The following is a 20,687-nucleotide window of genomic DNA, read 5'->3' as shown; positions in this document are numbered from 1 at the left end:
AAACCCTTTAACTCCATTAAATATAGCATATAATCTAAATTTAACGGAAGAAATACTAAATTCAGAAGTAAACACTGAAATACTAAAACAATTGCCTTTAGAGATAATTAATTTTAGGTACCTTCCACAAAATTGGCTTCATTTATACACCGAAGGATCCTTGAACTCGAGACAACAAAGTGCCGGTGGAGATGTTACGTGCTGTCTCTACTCACTTTATAGATCTCTTGGGTATGGAACAACAAGTTTTGATGGAGAAATCATTGCAATAAGTGAAAGTCTCAGGAATCTTCTATGCCACATCAATTAATTTAAAAATGCAGTTATATTGTCAGACTCCAAAGCAGCTATTCTATCAATAGTCTCTAAACACACACCTTCATCTCAAACAGCAGAAATAACTAAAATGCTCTCTCAATTAATATCATTCAATAAAAGAATTGTATTCCAATCGATACTATCCCATTGTGGAATCCTGGGAAACGAGAATGCGGATGCTTTAGCAAAGAAGGGCAGCACTGCTACTTACAGACCTGTTACTAAATCTACGTATTACTCTGTGAAAAGGTTTATTAAATCTACATACTTAGACTTCAACAAACAACATTTGATAACACAATCCCAAGGGAAAAAATGGAACTCTCTGCATCAAAATCCACAGTTAATTCCCGATTTACCACGAAAATCGTCTGCAGCTGCATTTTAAATTGGCAACAGGCCATAATTGTTTGGCCAAACACCTGCATAAAATAGGAATATATCAGTTCCCTAACTGCCCATTGTGCAACTCAAACCAAGAAATGGATCCGGAACACCTCAAAATCTGTGCTTCAATGGCTGACCATGATAATATCTTTGAAAAATATTGGAGTGCAAGAGGTCAAATGATTTTATTGTCAAACGCCTGGCTTTAGAAAACAACAACAACACATATATATATATAAAATTGAGTACCGGGTCTTTCCCCGGGGGTAAAAGGCGGTCAGAGCGTGATGCCGACCACACCACCTCATTCTAGTGCCGAGGTCATGGAAAGCATGGGGCTCTACCTGCATGCCCCCCAAGTGCCTTCATGGCATGTTATGGGGATACCTTTACCTTTTCATATGTGTGTATATATTTCTTTACAATTTCACTACCAAAAGGCAAAATCCTTTGGTAACGCAATTGTAAAGAATTAACCCAGCAACAATATATTTATTCTAATCTGGTACTGTCCCAAGAATTTTAAAACGTCTGACCAACCTAACTTAGGCATATGCAAAATATATAAATATATCCGTTTTCACACATGACTGCTGCTTGGAACAATTAGCAATATTGGGGAAAATCAGTTCTTTAGTATTCCGCTACCAAACGACAAAATCCAATTGGTAACGCAATTCTAAAGAATTGAGCCAGGAACAATATGTTTATTCGTATCTGGTTCTGTCACAAGAATTTTAAGACGTCTGACCAACCTAACTTATCTATATGCAAAATATATATATAGCCGTTTTCACACATGACTGTTCCGCTGCTTCTTGGAACAATTAGCAATATTTGCGAAAGTCACTTCTTTACTGTTCCGCTACCATTTCTACAGCAGTCAGCGCTCAGGACACATGTGTGCGAGAAGCTCTGTTAGTTAGAAGGCTATATAGTGAGGTCATAGAGCGGAGTGTGGCGAATTCCGAACAGAAAAAATGGAGGTTACAATGAAGGAGTTGAAAGAAAAAGTCGAAGAATTCAGCAGGAAGATGGAAGAAATGCAGCTAGAAAACATACAAATGAAGAGGAAATTAAAATTCTGTGACGATAAGCAGAGGAAGAAGAACTTAGTATTTTTCGGCGTAGAGGAAATGGAACAGGAAAAGAACGAGACAACGTACGACACTGTATTCAAAGTGTGCTGGGAGGTTTTCAACATGGATGTGAGCGACGGACAAATTGAAGAAGCCGACAGGGTCGGAAGAGGGTTGAATCGACCTATCGTGGTCAAATTCAAAAACATGTTAACGAAGGAAAAAATTCTGTGTAAAAGAAAGTGCCTAAAAAACTCTAATATTCGACTCGAGTTGGACTATGATTATGAGACCAGATGTAGAAGAAGATTGTTGCTACCATTTATGTGGGCCGCTAGGAAGAACGGACATTTCGCCAGGCTGTATGGAGATAAATTGAATATCAATAATGAGATTTTCGATCTAGAATTTTGTTTAGAAAATTTGAATCAAAAGGAATTGGAGTCCGAGGTTATAGAAGGAACCAGGAGGGACTCGAAAATGAAAATGAGGAAGATTATAAACAAGGAAATGGGCGGAAGAAGTGAGATTAGTAGCCAAGGAAGTGTGGCAGAAGTTTGAAGAAGGAATTCAATTAGCTCAGGACAATCCGAAGCGAGGGCAGTAACCACACAAGGAATTATCTGAAACAGCAAGTTCAGGAAGAATGGAAGCAGACTCGTATGACGTCCTTGAAAGGAGAGACGCGTGGTCGCAAATAAGTCCTTCGTCACCATGCAAGCAACAGTCACTGAAGACTGCTGACAATAGCGGAAGGGATAAGATGACGAATCAGCTGACAGCGGGAAGAGTAGGTCATAGAAAACAGGTCAAGAAGGTGGTTAAGAAGAAACTAGCAAGACGTCCGGAGCCGACAAGGAGGGGAAGTAAAGAAGATTTGGGTAGTCCATCTACTGGTGAGGGAAAGGAAGGAAAAAAGGAACCACAGAACTACAGTCTACGAAGTTGGTGCTTAAGGGGGATGGAGTGATAAAAGTGTGGCAAAAGACATAGAAACAATAAAGTGAGTGTTCAAGGAGTAAGAGTAACTAGCAAAACAATCGGAGAGAGAATGTATGAACGAATAAGTGAATTAGTGTCCAGAGAAACAAGAGTTGATAAAGGAAGTGACTAGAGAAAATAAGAAGTGTTTGTTAATAGTAATTGGTAGTGAAATGTTACTAATATTGGAGTGTCGACTAAGTCAGCGTACAATCAGAGAAATAGAAATGATAGGAAGACAGCACGTATTTTAATGTAAGTTTACAAATGAAGGTTGAGTTGACTTATAAAAATAGTGGCAAACGGAAAATTTATCGGGGTGAAAGGGAACAGTTTAACAAAATAAACATGTGATTCAGTGTCTAATTGAGAAATAAGGGATAAGAGTGATGACAGAAGTGTGGAGAGGTAGAACTGATTGTAAATTAAATATGAAAGTGAATGAGTATGATTAAATAGTGTTAGTAAAAGTTAGTTTAAAATTAGGGAAATTTTAGACGATAGGCAGTACTTCAAATATAAGTAACCAATAAAAGTGGTGAGGTGTTCATTAGGAAGAAGAAAAAATTTTAAGGTTAGAGGTTAGAAAGCAAATTGAGAGTATGTATTATAGTAACAGAGGTAACAAAGGTAAAACAAGATGGCTGCACACGTCAATGAAGGTTTGTATGTGTTATTGTAATTAGAAGGTAATGGGGAGCACGAATACAGAGATGTGGCAGCGACCCATTACCAAATAAGAGTTGTAGAAATAAATATACCAATATCAATATCAATATCAATACTGTTCCGCTATCAAACAACAAAATCCTTCTGTAGCGCATTTCTAAAGAATTAACCAAGGAACAACATATTTATTCATATATGGTTCTGTCCCAAGAATTTTAAGACGTCTGACCAACCTAACTTAGCTATATGCAATAATATATATATATATAAAACCGTTTTCACATATGACAGTTCTGCTGCTTCTTGGAACAAATAGCAATTTTTGGGAAATTTACTTCTTTACTATACTGCTACCAAACGCCAAAATCCTTTGATAACGCAATTCTAAAGAATTAATCGTTCTGCTGCTTATTGAAACAATTACCAATATTTGGGACAGTCACTTCTTTACTATTCCACTACCAAACGACAAAATCCTTTGGTAACGCAATTCTAAAGAATTAACACAGGAACAATTTATTTATTCATATCTGGTTTTCTCACAAGAATTTTAAGACCTTTGACCAACCTAACTTAGCTATATGCAAAAAAAAAAAAATATATATATATATATATGTATACATATGACTGTTCTGCTGCTTCTTGGAACAAATAGCAAGATTTGGGAAATTCACTTGTTTACTATTCCGCTACCAAACGACAAAATCCTTTGGTAACGCAATTCTAAAGAATTAACCCACGAACAATATATTTATTCAAATCTGGTACTATCCCGAGATTTTTAAGACGTCTGACCAACCTAACTTAGCTAACTGCAAAATATATATATATATATATATATATATATATATATATACCGGTTTTCTTATATGACTGTTCTGCTGCTTCCTGGAACAAATAGCAATATTTGGGAAAATCACTTCTTTACCATTCCGCTACCAAACGACAAAATCCTTTCATAACGCATTTCTAAAGTATTAAGCCAGGAACAATACATTTATTCATATCTGGTTCTGTCCCAAGAATTTTAAGATGTCTGACCAACCTAACTTACCTACATGCAAAAAAAAAAATATAGACCCGCAGAAAGAATGATTTTCATACACCATCACCAAATTTATCATGCTATCAAAGGGGAGTAGGTTACATGGCGATAAAATGTTCAATAGTCTTCCAGAAGACATTAAGAATCATAGCCAAAACCCTGCATTATTTAAGGTAAAACTAAAAAATTACTTAATATCTCACACTTTCTATTCTGTAGATGAATTCTTGACATTTCACAGTACTGTGTAAATATTATAATACTATTAAAAGGTAAACAAATTACATTGTATAAAATTATTGTTATTAAGGTATTAATTGTGTACATATTTCATATTTGCATTTTATATGTATTGCATTTATATTTAAATGTAAGAATTGGACATGTTCTTTATTCTAAGCTATAAAGCAAATGTAAGAATATTATGGAACGAATAAGTCTATCTATATGCCTACTTCCAAAGCTACTTCAGTATCAAGAGAAGATCCACTCACCTCTCAGAAGAAACTTCATTCTCCTTTGTCATTACTTCCACCTTCACCTCCTCTTTCACTAAGTCCATGTCACATGAATCTTCCTGAAAAAGAAGAATAAATGAAACAAATAGAGATGGCATAAAATTGGCTGAACAACTACAGTGACAGCCAATAACGTGCAAGTGCGACATTGTCAAACCTACAGAGCGGTAATGCGTGCTCCACCGGTCTGGCGGGTGGCCAGTGTTGAAAACACGATCCGGTATCAATAACAAAACAGTGTAATACAGTAATAAATAATGTATTACGAAATCACACCTTTAAGGTGATGTTTGCAACTCCAGGGTAAAAGCCAATGGGTTCTTTTCGAAGTCTTTCAAATTCTTCACTCTTTAGGTATATTAATATGTTTTCTAGGCACGACAAACAATTTCTTAGCACCGCGTTTCTGCTTTTTGCATACACGTGACACTGTTGATATATTTATTCAACACACCTCGGTAGTTAGTTCTTGACACTTAGAAAAGTTAAGATTTTACGGTTTTCTTCAGACGAATATTTTCTGAAGAAACTGTAGACATTAAATATAATTTTCCGAACTTTGCTACTATATCCACTGGATCTATTACTTTCATTAGTATTGGCCTTGCTGAATTTCATACTACTAATAAACAAATAAAGTAATAAACTGATAAGAACACATAGAGAATGTTTATTACAAACGAATTATGGATCACTGACGGATACAAAGCTCTGGAATATCTACAAACACAAACATAAATCGAGCTGGCATTTCGGCTCTCGCTTCATAATTACTTTTATCTGAATGGATACTGTTTACAGTAGTCTTCCTATCAGCACGCAGCTGTGTGAACGTCACCATGAAAACCATGTACCAGCTGGACGCGATTAAGATGCATAAAATGCGAACTACTTGGCGTAGAAATGAGATTCTTCTGTCTTCATAATAAATCCAATCTAATATTACGGATGTAATGTTAACATAATTAATAAAATTGTATAAATAATATATCAATATTTTATGAATAATGCAGAACGAGCACGTAATTGTAAGTGCACTGCTGAGTGTTGCAAGTAAACAAAATGTCAACAATGTTCTAATTAAGGTTGTGGTGGAATGGGGAAGTCACTCCATCACAATATTCCCAGTTTAGTGTAACACGCACCTTAATGGGATATGGGGGAATCCATTTTCATGCTGTAACATGAGAGAGTGCACGTGATCAAAAACACTGCATTATAAAAAGAACACGCATCTGTTCGAAATAGAGCACAACTTTGATTATTTCAGGTGCACAAATTGTCAACAATATTTACCTTATCTTCCAAAGAAAATGCTTTACACTTCGACATTTTTATACAGTATATTCACTGTTCGATCACAATAAGCAGACTGATCAGGTAGAAATGACAAACGCTGTTGTGGTGAGACTTCGTACTCAGCCTTGGAATTTCCATGGTCACTTAATGGAAACTGGGAGAGAGTTGATGGAGTTTGAAAGCCATCGGAATCTTACCTTCATTTAGGCTCTGGACATAATGTCCGTCCCCTTTTAATAAAAGAAGGCAATTTCATTTTCTGTTGTTTTGATGCTATTCGTCATAATGGAAATGTTTCTGAGAACAAAAGGTAACCCTCTGACAGTGGAGGATTAGAGCAGAGTGCCTGAACAGAATGTCAACCCTTCGACGCTGGAGTGAGGCAAGGTCGTCACGCATTGTCTGGATTTACAGTACAGCTCATTGTCTAGGAATCACTAATCCTACCTTTGTGCTTTGACTAAAGGAGTAAGAAACTTAGAATGTTATTCTCAACACATTCTTTCAATTTTATACAAGAATTTGTCAGGATACAACTCTTGTAACTTCAATTTTTAAGGTTCACTATAACCGAAGCGAGGGTTCACTATAAACGGAAATATTAATGTACTTCTTAATGTATGCGGGTCGGGACCAACGATTTAAGTTCACTGTAACCGAATGTTCACTACAACCGAGTTCACTATATCCAGAGCTGACTGTATATACATCCATAAGTACGATAGTAGTAAAGTTTTCTAAAAAATTTAGAACTTGTACTGTAGTTGTACGGAAGTTTAAATTATAGCAATTCTGTAACAAAGGATAAGTAAGTAATAAATAAGACGCCGAATTTTATCCTCTTCATAATACAAACAAAAAATCCCTGCCACTACAACTGTCCGCAAAGCATGACAAACAGAATAAAACTCAAACAATGGAGGAGGAAGAAAAAGAAGGGGCGACAGCACATCCAGTAAGTTCCACTCACCTCAACTTCATATTTTACCATGGAAAAATTATTCGGCACTAGAATTTCCTCAAATTTCATTCCTGCTGTCTCATCGTAGCTGCAGTCCACATGTTCCTCCTTTATCCTGGTCACGTGCAGATCCAATGAATTCCCTTCCTGCAGAACAGACATCAAGAATGAGTAATGACATGATACAAAATATTTCCGTCTATTACATGTAATGGTGTATCTCATGTGCCACCATTATTAGTCATTACTTACAGAACATAATTTATATTTATCATCACTGCCTGTACCAGGTGAATCACCTAAAACGTTCACCCTAAATATTTCTGAAATGGAAGGTGCTATTGATGTGTTGTTTTCACAGAATTCAAGTGTAACCAAGGGATAATAATTGTAGCCCATACACAGATTTTAATAATTTTTTTTTATTATTCGATGCAATGGCACTTGACTAGAGTCACTGGCCGTACAATGGCGATAAAAACTAAAAGGAAAGAAAACGAAATAAAGTGAACAATGTGCAAGTGAAACTGTGAAGGAGTGGATGTCAGTAGATTTTAATAATTATTAGAATGTGTATTTTTTATAGAAACTTACATTTTTTTTCAAATGTAACAACGCCTATTGATATTAACAAAATAAAACTAGAGTAGATTATAATATCAATGGTGTTGTCTGCAGGTTTCTAGTGCAAGTAGTTTACGAGATATAGTAATTTGAAAATTGTTAACACTGATGGTTGTCTGCTCCATGTGTTAACACTCACTTAAGAGAAATGAAAGTGACAAAAAGTAATTTCTTGGATTCTGACAAAGAAATAGAAACTTGGCCTTCAAAGGTTGTGTTCAAAATGACGATCACCAGCTTCCAGTCTGCCATGTAAAGACTGCTGCACATGTTCTAGCATTTCAGCGTAGGCAGCAATAATAAGTCGTTTTCATATTATCTTGTGTAGTTGGTATGTCTTTTAGCTTTCCCCACAGAAAAAATCTAAAAGGGTCAAATCTGTACAGGTCCCCTTTGTCGAATCCAATGATTCTGAAGCAATCGGTGAAGACAGATGTAGTACATTGTGCACTATGAGCTGGACAGCCATCATGCTGATACCACAGGTTCCTCCTAGTCTGCAGTGGAATGTCTTCTAACATCTGTGGAAGTTGGCCTGTTAGGAGGTTAAGATACTTTTAAGAATTCAGTGTACCTTATATGAAAAAAAGGCCCATGAGCTGATGGTTCACTATTCCACACCACACATCTGAACACCAAGGACATTGACGTTCCATCTGATGAGCCAACAGAGATTGTTTACTGGTAAATGGTGCTTCATCAGTCAACAAGATGCATGATAAATCTGGCACATCTTGTCTTAATGCCTATGTACACTCGTTTCCATGCAGTTCTTGATACAGATGGAACCTATGGCGTGGGGAACATATGGTACACTTGCTACTGGAAGCAAGAAAGATTTTTGTCTAGTGCCTTGACAAACTGCTTCATAACTCCCAGTTTTATATGTAAGTTAACAGGAGGAGTATTTATTTTCTTACGAGCAACAAGACTTACATTGTTAATATTTTTGTCTGCTGGCGTTAGTTGCTTTTTTTCACGCCAGTATGCAATGTTCCAATGTTTGTTCCTGGCCCTGCTATCCACTCACACAGGAAGCACGGAAATTTTGTGTATCCTCCCTGTTGTCCTAATAGTACACCAACAACCTTCAGGTCACTGCATATTTGCCACTCATGTTCATGATATTTAATTTTTTCGAGAACCAACTTTAATGTTTCATATGATTCCACTAGGACTGTAGAATGTGGAAATGGTATGGACGCTAATTTATTGCCGTTAAGAAGCAACACTGCCTTAAGGCTACTTTTCGAAGAATCAATAAAACCCTCCAACTTTTGGGCTCATATACCTCCTCTCCCAAATGTTTTAGTAGATTCCTCACAACTGTACAATATACCATCTATCTTCCTGTGTACAGTATTTCCGGAAAAGTTTTTCACGATTCCCGTACCATGAAAATGTAACTCCTGGTGCCAACATGTTCTTCTCATGCAGTCCAGAGCCTAGTAATTCACTTTTCTTTTTGGTGAGTCCTAATTTCCTTACCAAATCACTCAGCTCGGGTTGGGTAAATTTTTTTAGTGTATTGTCAAATTCGTCTGGATCAGAAGACATCTCAGTATCTGCATTCGGGGAGCTGGTTTCAGATTCACTGTCACCCAAGTTTGCTGGTGGTGTAGGTACAGGTAAGCCCATAAGAAACAGGCCTCAAAGCTGATTGAAGATTGGGATACTTAATTGATTTCTGTTTTCCTTGTTGTAACCATTAACATTACACATACAAAAATAACAGTCATCATAGTGATTCCTCTACTCCCCCCATACCATTGGTACAGCAAATGGCATTGCTTTCCGTAACGCAGTCCGTCTACACAATTGTTACGGGCACTTTGAGGTGCAAATGATTTATCCATGTCACCAAATTTCACTTTGAGGTAAGCAAAATATAGCTTCCTTACAAACGAATCTAATTTACGAACTTTTTCATCGAACATATAACACCCACAAATATAGCAAAATTTGTGACGATTTTGTACGCACTGTCTCCTACGCAATCCTGATGTACTCGCCATATTCAGTTTTTAAAATCACGCTTTTGCACTACGATTCTAGAGACCCCACTTTAACAAAATTCACACGTGTTCTCAGAAGTAAGCCAGCTGCTCAACTGACAAGATTTAAGAACTATATATTAATGTTTTGTGTAAAGAACAACTTCCCGGCAAAGTGAGAAAGGGGATGGGGTGATAGGGCATGGGATGATGAAACATCATTCTGAGATAAATATTAGAACAAAAATATTTAGTGCCATCAGCTTGGGGGCACCTCGGCTTAATGTATAGTGAATACTGCACTGTAGTAGATATCGAAAAATTGAAATTGCGACAAAACTAGACGTGATACATAAAACATGAAATCATTTTCGGACTCAGGGCATCGGTTTCCATACTCATTACCAACCTCCTCTTTTACCGCAGAAAAGTTGTTCCCTAGTAATATTAATACATGAAGAGTAACAGCACTAATAACCTGCACTTAATGATGATAATAATTATCTTAGACTTAAGCAAGATATTATTCAGAGTTTGTTATTCATTAGAAAAAAATTCAACTATCATAGGTAGATTAATATTTACAAATAAATTTATCAGAAGAGGTTAGCATTGTGTGTTGTCAAGATAAACACATAGCCCATTTGGCATTTGTGCAACTGTTACTTTGAATATTGATATGAGCTACAGCTATTCGTTTTAATCATATGATGCTTTAATTAGGTGGTGATTCCGAAATTAGGCCTACATGGCTAAGCACTGCACCGGTACTTTCGAATTTAAAAAATAGAACAGTTGAACACACGAATATGACTCACACAATACATTATATTGGAAGGACATTTTAAAACAAAGTTTCAACTGCAACTCTTAAAATCTTAAACATGCAACATGTGAGCTAATGGCAAACAATTCTAGGTTCTAAATATATTAATCTACAGTCTGCTAACTATCATTAGCAGATTCATATTATTTACCTCTGACCAAGGCTTCTTGTCTTGCACATCTGCATCACCACTTGTTTGCACAGCCAATGGATCGATGTCGGGTTCCATCTTTATAAAATCCATTACAACTAGAACTAGAAGAGGCATTTAAAATATTGGTATTCATCTGTCCAGCAAGACTTATTCTTAGTTGTTACAATTTATTTACTTTTTATTAATGAATTTATTTCTTTACTTGTTTACTTTTCATCTATTTATTTATTAATTCATTCATCACTCACTCACTGATCTATTCATTTATTTATTTAATCTGACAGAATTAAGCCATAGAGCCTTCTGTACCATCCGACCAGAAGGCACATACAAATATAACAAACACAAACCGTGACAAAATAATACAAATTACATTAAAGAACCATCAGAGTCAAAACAGAACAATTATTAAGAAAGAAAAAGAAGAGGGAAAGAGAAAATAACAGTAATATCACGACGATGATAATAATAATAATAATAATAATAATAATAATAATAACAACAACAACAACAACGACAACCTCTGGTTCAGGTTCTGCCTGATATGTAGGCCTAAAGTCTTAGATACAAAAATGACAGATCTCCTCTAGCGTGAATTTGTCTAAGTCCATTTCAGGCACTGCCTGGTTCACACGACTAAGGAAAGATGTTTATTTTGCACCTAATTTAGCCCTTGAATATACTTTCTTTATAACATTTCATCTATAAACAGAAAAAGCAACAAACAAAGGAAACAAAGAAAAACAGAGCAGAGTCTTGCATAAGAAATTCCTTCACGTGTAAACCTAAGCTCTCACGGAATCAACCGAAGTCTTCTGAAAGGGATTTAAAGTATTGCAGCCCGTCATTGTTTTTGTCTAAGACTATAAATCTATTATTTATCATATAGTAAATCTCGCTTGACGATATGTGTCAGACGAAAAACAACTGTTTATATACATCTGAAGTCTCATTAGTGTAATATGTAAATAGTCAGGGAGAGGGAAAGGAACTGGCCACTCTATCATCTGGCTTAGTTGTCTCATGAATGATACCTTATTGATGTCACCTGTGAGGTTCACACTTATCTTTGGACAGTTGACTATAATAATAATAATAATAATAATAATAATAATAATAATAATAATAATAATAAAATAATAATAATTACTTACTGGCTTTTAAGGAACCCGGAGGTTCATTGCTGCCCTCACATAAGCCCGCCATCGGTCCCTATCCTGTGCAAGATTAATCCATTCTCTATCATCATATCCCACCTCCCTCAAATCCATTTTAATATTATCTTCCCATCTACGTCTCGGCCTTCCCAATCGTAGTAGTAGTAGTAATAATAATAATAATAATAATAATAATAATAATAATAATATATCTTACTGGAGAGATTATCCACCATAACATATTACTTACTGGCTTTTAAGGAACCCGGAGGTTCATTGCCCCCCCCCCCCACATAAGTCCGCCATTGGTTCCTATCCTGAGCAAGATTAATTCAGTCCCTACCATCATATCTCACTTAATACTATGCGGTCTGCACCCCAGTGAACTCCCGACAAAAGCTGTAAAATATTCAAGGATTTTTCACAACGCCCTCTTAAATCATGTATGTGCGCCTCCCACGTTAATTTATAATCAAAGATAAGACCCAAAAATCTCGCAGTGTTTGTATATTGCAACTCCACTCCATTAAGACACAGTTCAGGATGTGGATGCAGTCCACGATGGTTGTAGAAGTGAACACACTGCATTTTCTGAGTGGAGAATTTAAAGCCATTGCGAACAGCCCATTCTGATAGCACGTTGATGACCAGTTGCAATTGTCGAACGATGCATGGGAGCTGTAATATAAACTGAAATCATCAACGTACAACAGAGAAGATACTCGGTCACCGACACAGTGGGCAATTCCACTGTTCACAATGCAGAAAAGAAAAACGCTTAATAAACAGACCCCTGCGGAACGTCGTTTTCTTGAAGATGTTCGTCAGAAAGTGTGGTGCCTACTTGAATTACCGGTACTGCTCTGCCATGAACCTAGCAATAAACGATGGGAGACTGCCACGAAGTCCCCAACAATGCAGAGTTTGCAGAATTCCATACTGCCATGTGGTATTGTAAGCCTTTTCTAGAACAAAGAAGACCGCCACAAGATGTTCCTTCGTGAGGAAAGCATCTCTAATGGCGGTCTCCAGCCGAAGGAGATGGTCTGTGGCTGATCTGAGCTTACGAAAACCACATTTGGGTACTCACATCAGGCATTTGCTTATCATCTTGTCCATAATCATACATGCACAGCTGGTGAGACAGATTAGCCTGTACCTCCCAGGTATACAATCAAGAGGAGGTGTTTGAGTTGACACATCGATTCCCTCTGTTGCTTTTTATAAAACAGCAGCATAGAACTTTTCTTTCTGGTTCTTTTCTGAAACAATCAGTCTCGAAAGTCAAGAACACGGTGCTCAATGGATAAGTCCGTCCGTCCCGCTTACCCAATAAACGGTAGCCCTTGGATAGGACTGGTCTGCGAGTTCATTATGTCCAGAGCATCCGTATGAACCACTCCCCGCGTGCAGTTCAGTGAGGAGTGCCTTTCAAACTTTATAGGGTAGACCCAGCAGCTTAGCCTTCAACAGCGTCTCACTTTGACTGGGAGACATAATTTCGACGAGGAGGCTGCCGTTGCAGAGTCTAGTGACATTCTTGACTTTTCAAGGAGTTCATCAAGTGCACGACTCACGTAAAAGGGGCTAACGTGTTTCATTGTTTTTTTCGGTGCCTGTTAGTGTAATACTTAGAAATCTTGGAGGCGACATCTATAGTTCCACATTCTCGGGAACTAGATCCATAGCGTTTTTCATCATGCGACTAAAGCCAGTGTACCTTTTTTTGGTTCTTCTTTTCTCGATTTTTTATGGGGGGTGGGGGAAGAGAAGCGAGAATAGATATTGAACAACTGGCCCCCCTTACAGCGTCAGCCTGCCACCAGAAGGGCATAAGAAAGCCATCTAAAGAAGTCTTCACGGTCCGTGTCGGCCGTGGGGACTCCTCCACAGCCCACCTCACGCTAGTTACCCTTCAAACTGGGCATTACAGACCTACACCAGAGGCGAACCGCAACTTGATGCCCCTACCACGGGAATAACCGCCCGTGGCCTTCTGCTATACTCTGAACACAACAGCCACACTACCTGAGCTCGCCCACCAAAGCCGAATAATCCGAGACCGCACAGCTTCAGGGGACTTGTGGTTGATCACACTGCGACACCCATTAGTCAGCGGTAACACGTTGGAGTGATATATCCGCCCCGGCGAGCAGAGTCGGTCAGCGGGGCGTCTAATTCACCCCGGGCCCACATTGAGGCTCTACATGAATGTACTTGACCTCTGGTCCGGGCTCGGCACCTAAACTTGCATATAGGGGCAGTATGAAGGGTCCACTATTGCTTCGCTGCTGGGCGCCCTGTCGGGCCGCACAAACTGAAAATTGCACTCGAAACCGTGGGACAGGACCACGGAGATAGGAAAGATCCCCGCTGGTGAGACGGGAGTTATAAGCCTAGGATACTTAACCTAATAATGTATATAAAAAAAAACTAGAAGAGGAAGAGGAACGAAGCCTAACAAGGCATTCTTAACAAATCTCGTCATGTAGGCGGACGTGGCAAAGAACTAAGAGTGGGGTGAAAAGGTGAAAATGGCTGTGATGTTGTGGGCGTTCCGCATGCAATGGTGGTCGGCAGTGAGAGAGATAGAGATGAAAAAGAAGAGAGAACGAAATGGGCTGGATGGTGATAAGTCGATATTTGGACGAAAAAACAGCACGAGAGCCACCATTGCATCCCCCGGTCACCAACTTGGAGGAACCGACGAAGACCGGGGGGGCACATGGATACCTTGAATGTCAAAATTATCCGCTTTAATATGAAATGCCATCCATGATTCTAACGTCTCACTATCGAAAAAATGTGTTTAAGTTCAATATATACAGTAACGATAACAATATTAGTACTAGCTGTAGTACATAATAATAATAATAATAATAATAATAATAATAATAATAATAATAATAATAATAATCCCATAATTTGAAATAAGAGATAGACTGATGGACAGACAGACAGATAGATAGGGGCAGTTTCCGTCGACCATTTACTATACAATACGTGCATTTGACAGCTCGTAAAATAGCTTAGCTGCACCAAGTCTTTCAGATTTTTTCCCTTCAAAATTTCCTTTCATCTCAAACAATGCCTTTACCTTTTTTCTTACTGGAAGTCAATTTCTTTCAGCTGTCCAAATGATTTTCATCAAGTAAACACTCGGTAAAATCAGGGAAGCCAAATTCCTCAACTTACAACGATTTTCGTTGGTGCCATAACGGACACTTCCACAGCCACTTTGATCATTACGATCATACAGTGTTGCCAACACATAAATTGTATCCCCGCGTCTAACACCAGAAAATCAGTCAAAAAAATATATACATATATATCCACTCATACCTATATACAAAAATAGCAAATTTCAACACAACTTACTTACCAGACTTGATTGAAATAATAATAATAATAATTCATTCACATCATCTCCCTCTAATTTTGCAGTTGATATGCTGGTTTGGTCTACGTTCCCCCGAAAATTAAGTAATTAAATAATGACAGCAGGTAAAAAAACTATGTAAATCGTAATTTCCGTCACCCGTCAAAGCCATTATTTTTCCGTCCGTTAAGTTCAAATTCCGTCAGTTTTGACGGAATCTCCGTCCAGTTGGCAACACTGCGGTCATAACCATAATTGCCATTTGGAGGAATTTATCCCTCGGCGTAGGGATTTTTTTTTTAATAATTGGACAAATGCAACGAGTTAGAATTTCTAACTCGTTGGACAAATGTAAGAATTTTCGGTGTATGTTTTTCTTCTTTTGGCCAATATTCGGTATCGCCTCACCACACGCGGAAGTGGCGTTTGATTTAAGCTTCGCACGCACACAGACACAAATTCCACAATTTGGGACATCTGGCCGAAATCTACGGCTGACCACTAGGATCCAGAATACAAAGCAGAGGTTAAATTAAAAATAGAATATGATTTCGGAGAAACATGAGATGAAAATACATTGAAGAGTAATGAAATGAAGTAAAAAAAAAAAATACATAGTATTATACAAGTGATTGTGTAAAATGGATAATGAATCTCTCAATACCATTAGACAAATTTTGTTAATGTCCTCATTAGAAAATATAAGAGAAATGAGAATGGTTTTGGTTAACTTAAATGAAGTTCCCCTAGCGCCAAAAAGAAGTCCTTTCACTTCCCATGTATTAATATTCATTTTATATCTCCCACTGAAGTGAGGGGTTAGATGGGTTACTATGGAACCTTTTTATTGGGCCGACCAAACTTTCTGTAAATATGAAATATATTAAAATAATGGGTTAATGATGTAGGTATATCAATGCATCTGCCATTATCTTAAATAAATATATGTTGTAAATATTTGAAGTAATTAATGTTACGGACTTCCAGAACCAGTTGCCTCAAATTTTTTCGATGAAACGTCGAATTGTTCTCCTGCAGGAATGATTACGTACACCGTACACTTTACCCAATGTACGGAATGTTTGGCGAATGGATGACCCATTTTCATAATAAATTTTAACGATTTCAACGTGTTGTGGAATGGTGTAACGTTCCATGATTATTTGTCAACAACAACTTACTGTAAACATGGAAAAAAAAAAAAAAATGTTATAGCTTCATAAACACGGCAAAACAATCAATGAATTTGAATTGAATGCACTTAAATAGCCTGCCGATGATAACGTACTGATAAACTCACACCTAAATTAGATTATAATCAGTAGGCTACCTATTTCTTAACTATTTTGTTAGTTAATGGGGATTAAAAAGGGCGTCATCTATGTACTATGAATATTTGCGCCCTTACCTATAATTCTTAAAAAAAAAACAAAGAACAAAAATACCAAAGCTAAATCCGAATACGAATTAGAAGAGGGTTGTCACACTAAATCAGGTAGACAAAGGTGTCGTCCCAAGGTCGTCATCATAATCATCAGCAACATGAATTGGGCTCTATCACCCTTTCCGGATTCAAGATGTGTATATCTCACTTACTTGAAAATGACTTTAGAGAACCCAAAGGCTCATTGCCGCCCTCACATAAGCCCGCCATCAGTCCCTATCCCTAGCAAAATTAATTCAGTCTCTACTATCATATCTCACTCACATACGCCTACCTCAAATTCATTTTAACATTATCCTCCCATCTATGTCTCGGCCTCCCCAAAGGTTTTTTACCCTCTAGTCTCGCATCTAACATTCTATATGCATTTCGATTTCGCTCATATGTGCTACATAACCTGTCCACTGTCCATCTCAAACATCTGGATTTAATTTTCCTAAAGTTATGTCAGGTGAAGAATACAATGCGTGCAGTTCTGCATTGTGTAACTTTCTCCATTCTCTTGTAACTTCATCCCTCAGCCCCAAATATTTTCCCAAGCATATTGTTCTCAAACACCATTAACCTCTGTTCCTCTTTCAAAGTGATAGTCAAAGTTTCACAACCATACAGAACAGCTGGTAATAAATCTGTTTTATAAATTATAACTTTCAGCTTTTTTGAGAGCAGACATCCATGTACTCTTCACACGTAAAACTGTCCCTGTCTGATAAAACACTATCATCCTGGACAACTGCAATGCTGTGAAGAAAACTGAACATCAAACATATGCTTCGTCACCAGATAAAGCCCAACGATAGTCTGCTTAGGGAAAATTTTGCTGCTGAAATGCTTCTACGAATTGACATTGACAACACTGATTTCTCTGACGAATCAACAGGCACAGCTGCCGGATATGGGGTTCAGAGGATCCACATGTTATACATCCAAAGTGAATGTTTGGTGTGGATTGATGAGGAACTCCGTCATTGCTCCATTCTTCTTCGTAGAGGCTACAGTCACAGGAAATGTGTATCTGAACACGTTGCAGAACTTTGTTGTTGACCAACTTCACCCAGGATCGGTTTTTCAGCAGCTCCACCCATTATCATCAATGGGTGCGTGAGTTATTGGATGAAAAATTCCTCCAGAGGTGGCTCAGAAGATGAGAACCCCTTTCCTGCCACCCAGGTCACTCGAGCTGACCTTCTTGGCATTTTTTTCTGGAGCTTTGTGAAGAATGCTGTGCACCAAAGAGGCAGAGCTAACGCTTTGGAGAAACTGAGGCAACGCATCACAAATGCAGCTGCGCCAGTCACTCCACACAACACTTGGCAGGAGGTTGAGTACTGTTAGATGTCTGCAGAGCAACTCAAGGCGCACACATCGCGTTGCATTCAGCATTCTCCGAAACTTGGGAGAGTTTTTACATCAAGTTATGTAAAAAAGTACGTTAATAAACCATTACATACACTTGAAATTATCACTTATTTCTCAATCCTTCTAAGCGGGACAAGGTGTATATTAATGATATTTAACTTCTGATCAGGTTTTAGCAAGTTTCCAGATTTCGTAATATTTTATTATCAAATATAATGTCATCATTGAAAGTAATGCCAAGATATTTATTACTTTCTACTTGTTTGATGGATTTAACTGTTTTGTATTTCCGAGCAGTGTACTGGCTTAACTTTCCTGGCTTAATGTTAATTACATTACTTTTTAAAGGGTTAACTTTAAGCCCTATTGTAGGCCTATTATTATGGTTAATCGCCATGTACAGTACAGAAAGTGCAGATTCTTCATCAGAATCAAAGAAAACGTAACATAATTCTTCGCGAGATTGAAACAGCATTCCTGCTATTTCTAGGATTTGGATAATGGTATCAGATTATTAGAATTTTAATGTTCTCCAGCTGTTCATCGCCGGTTTCGTTTGGAGGTGTTTCTTTCACTTGATCAGATGAAGGAATTTCTGCTGTAGATGACAATTTTTTTATATTACTATTTTCTTAATAAAATGTTTTGTTTTGCCATAGCTCTCTTAAAAAAATGTTGTAGCAAATTTCAATGTATTCATTCTTCCTTCTACTTCATATGAATAATTTGACAGATGTTAATTATTAGGATCTCTTCTTCCTCATTGTGGCTGTTTATGGTGAACTGGAACTAAAATTGTGTGAATGGTGGACGAGGTGACATGTCTGGACCTTGTACTCGTACTTTCAGCTTTGAGAAGTCGAAAATTGACTGCTGTTACAAATGTGTTTGGTTCGAAGCTAAATAAGAGCTAGCAACATCAGATGGAGAGAGGATAAACATTACGTGCAATAGGAGCGCAATATGCATCGACAGCACCTGAGAACGAAGCCGCGAATAGAAACAAAACTACCTAAATGGTACACTTTCGATTTGCAGCAGTGTTTGCCAATCCCTCATTTGACACCAATGTTGCATTTTACAAGCGTCAGTTATATACGCTAAATGTAGCAGTATACATGATTGTACAACTTCAAACATATTTTGCTATATTTGGCATAAGGAGATGACAGCTAGAGAAAGGAATATTACGTCATGTCTATATAACCATTTGCAGAATTTACCAGACAATATGAAACACATCATATTTTATTCAGACTTCTGTTCCGTCCAGAATGAAAGCTCACATATAGCAGTGATGTTTGTGGCCTTCACGTCAAATTCAGAAATTCTGAAAAGTTGACCAGAAAGTTTTGCAGCTAGGACACTCGCATAAGGAATGTGACAGTGATCATACACTCGAGAAACTAAAGAAAAACCCTCGTTTAAAAATTTATCACCATCATGACTGAGCTCAGCTCATTTCTACTATTAGTGTCAAGAGGAAATTATACCCAATTGAAATGAAAAGCAGTAAGTTTTATGCATCTTCGATTCTAACGAAAGATGTTAATGTTAATGTTATGTTTTATTTAACAACGCTCGCAACTGCAGAGGTTATATCAGCGTCGCTGGATGTGCCGGAATTTTGTCCCGCAGGAGTTTTTTTAAATGCCAGTAAATCTACAGACATGAGCCAGTCGCATTTAAGCACACTTAAATGCCATCGACCTGGCCCGGAATCGAACCTGCAACCTTGGGCATAGAAGGCCAGTGCTCTACCAACTCGCCAACCAGGTCGACCTAATGAAAGATGATTCCCCACTCAGCATGGGGAAACTGACACCGAAAATAATAGATTTGCTGAGAATCTAGTGCAGTGGCTACTGTGCAAAGGAAACTGGGAGCTAAAAGGAACTAAGTCAAAATATGCAGTTTTTTTGTTATGCAACTATTTGAACAACGGATCTCATGCACATCGAATGGTGGAAGAAGGAACTGAGTCAGACTTTTAAATGTTCTTTGGTCTTCTATAACATAAAAATATTAATATAGTGGAATGGTTTTTGCTTCTCCTGAAAAGTTGTGAAAAGTGACTTAGTTCCTTTTAGGTCCGACTGATACTTTTACTTTTACAAAAGAACTTGGACAAAGACATTTCCTTAAAATGAATTTCAGGCGGCGTTCGAGAAAAAGTGTTTCATTTCAATTACACTTACCCTCGTGCAAAGAAGTATACGGTACATCTCAGAAAGCTCTGATGTCACTGCTTCCTCTTGTCAGCCCAGTGTTTCACTATTCCACACAGATCTTAAGACTTCCCGTGAAGCAAGAATCTTGTTACCAGTTGCAGGTCACGATAACGAACAAGAATAGAAAGTATATTCTAGGAAATACGAGTAATGTTTTTGAAGATTTGTACGTTCATGATAGTTACAATTATTAGGATAATCTTTATTTATGAAATAAAAACCTATATGAATGCAAAGGTTTATTTCAGTTTACCTTCGGATG

At 37.6% G+C, this 20,687-nt stretch overlaps 1 protein-coding gene across 1 annotated transcript in view; it reads right to left on the bottom strand.

Moving 5' to 3' along the window:
• The window catches only part of LOC138700305 (zinc finger protein 235-like), a 50,187-nt gene extending 34,950 nt beyond the window's left edge, over positions 1–15,237 (bottom strand). Inside the window, exons 1-4 of the mRNA XM_069826837.1 lie at positions 15,110–15,237; positions 10,853–10,956; positions 7,267–7,404; positions 4,974–5,056 (exon numbers count right to left, since the gene is read on the bottom strand). Of these exons, the coding sequence (XP_069682938.1) occupies positions 4,974–5,056; positions 7,267–7,404; positions 10,853–10,945 (314 nt within the window). The 5' untranslated portion in view covers positions 10,946–10,956; positions 15,110–15,237. The remainder of the gene's footprint in view (positions 1–4,973; positions 5,057–7,266; positions 7,405–10,852; positions 10,957–15,109) is intronic.
• Positions 15,238–20,687: the final 5,450 nt, after the last annotated feature.

Source organism: Periplaneta americana, chromosome 5 (genome assembly GCF_040183065.1).
Source record: "Periplaneta americana isolate PAMFEO1 chromosome 5, P.americana_PAMFEO1_priV1, whole genome shotgun sequence".
Classification (NCBI taxonomy): domain Eukaryota; kingdom Metazoa; phylum Arthropoda; class Insecta; order Blattodea; family Blattidae; genus Periplaneta; species Periplaneta americana.
Note: the sequence above shows the minus strand (reverse complement) of the source record. Positions and strands in the feature narration are given on the sequence as shown.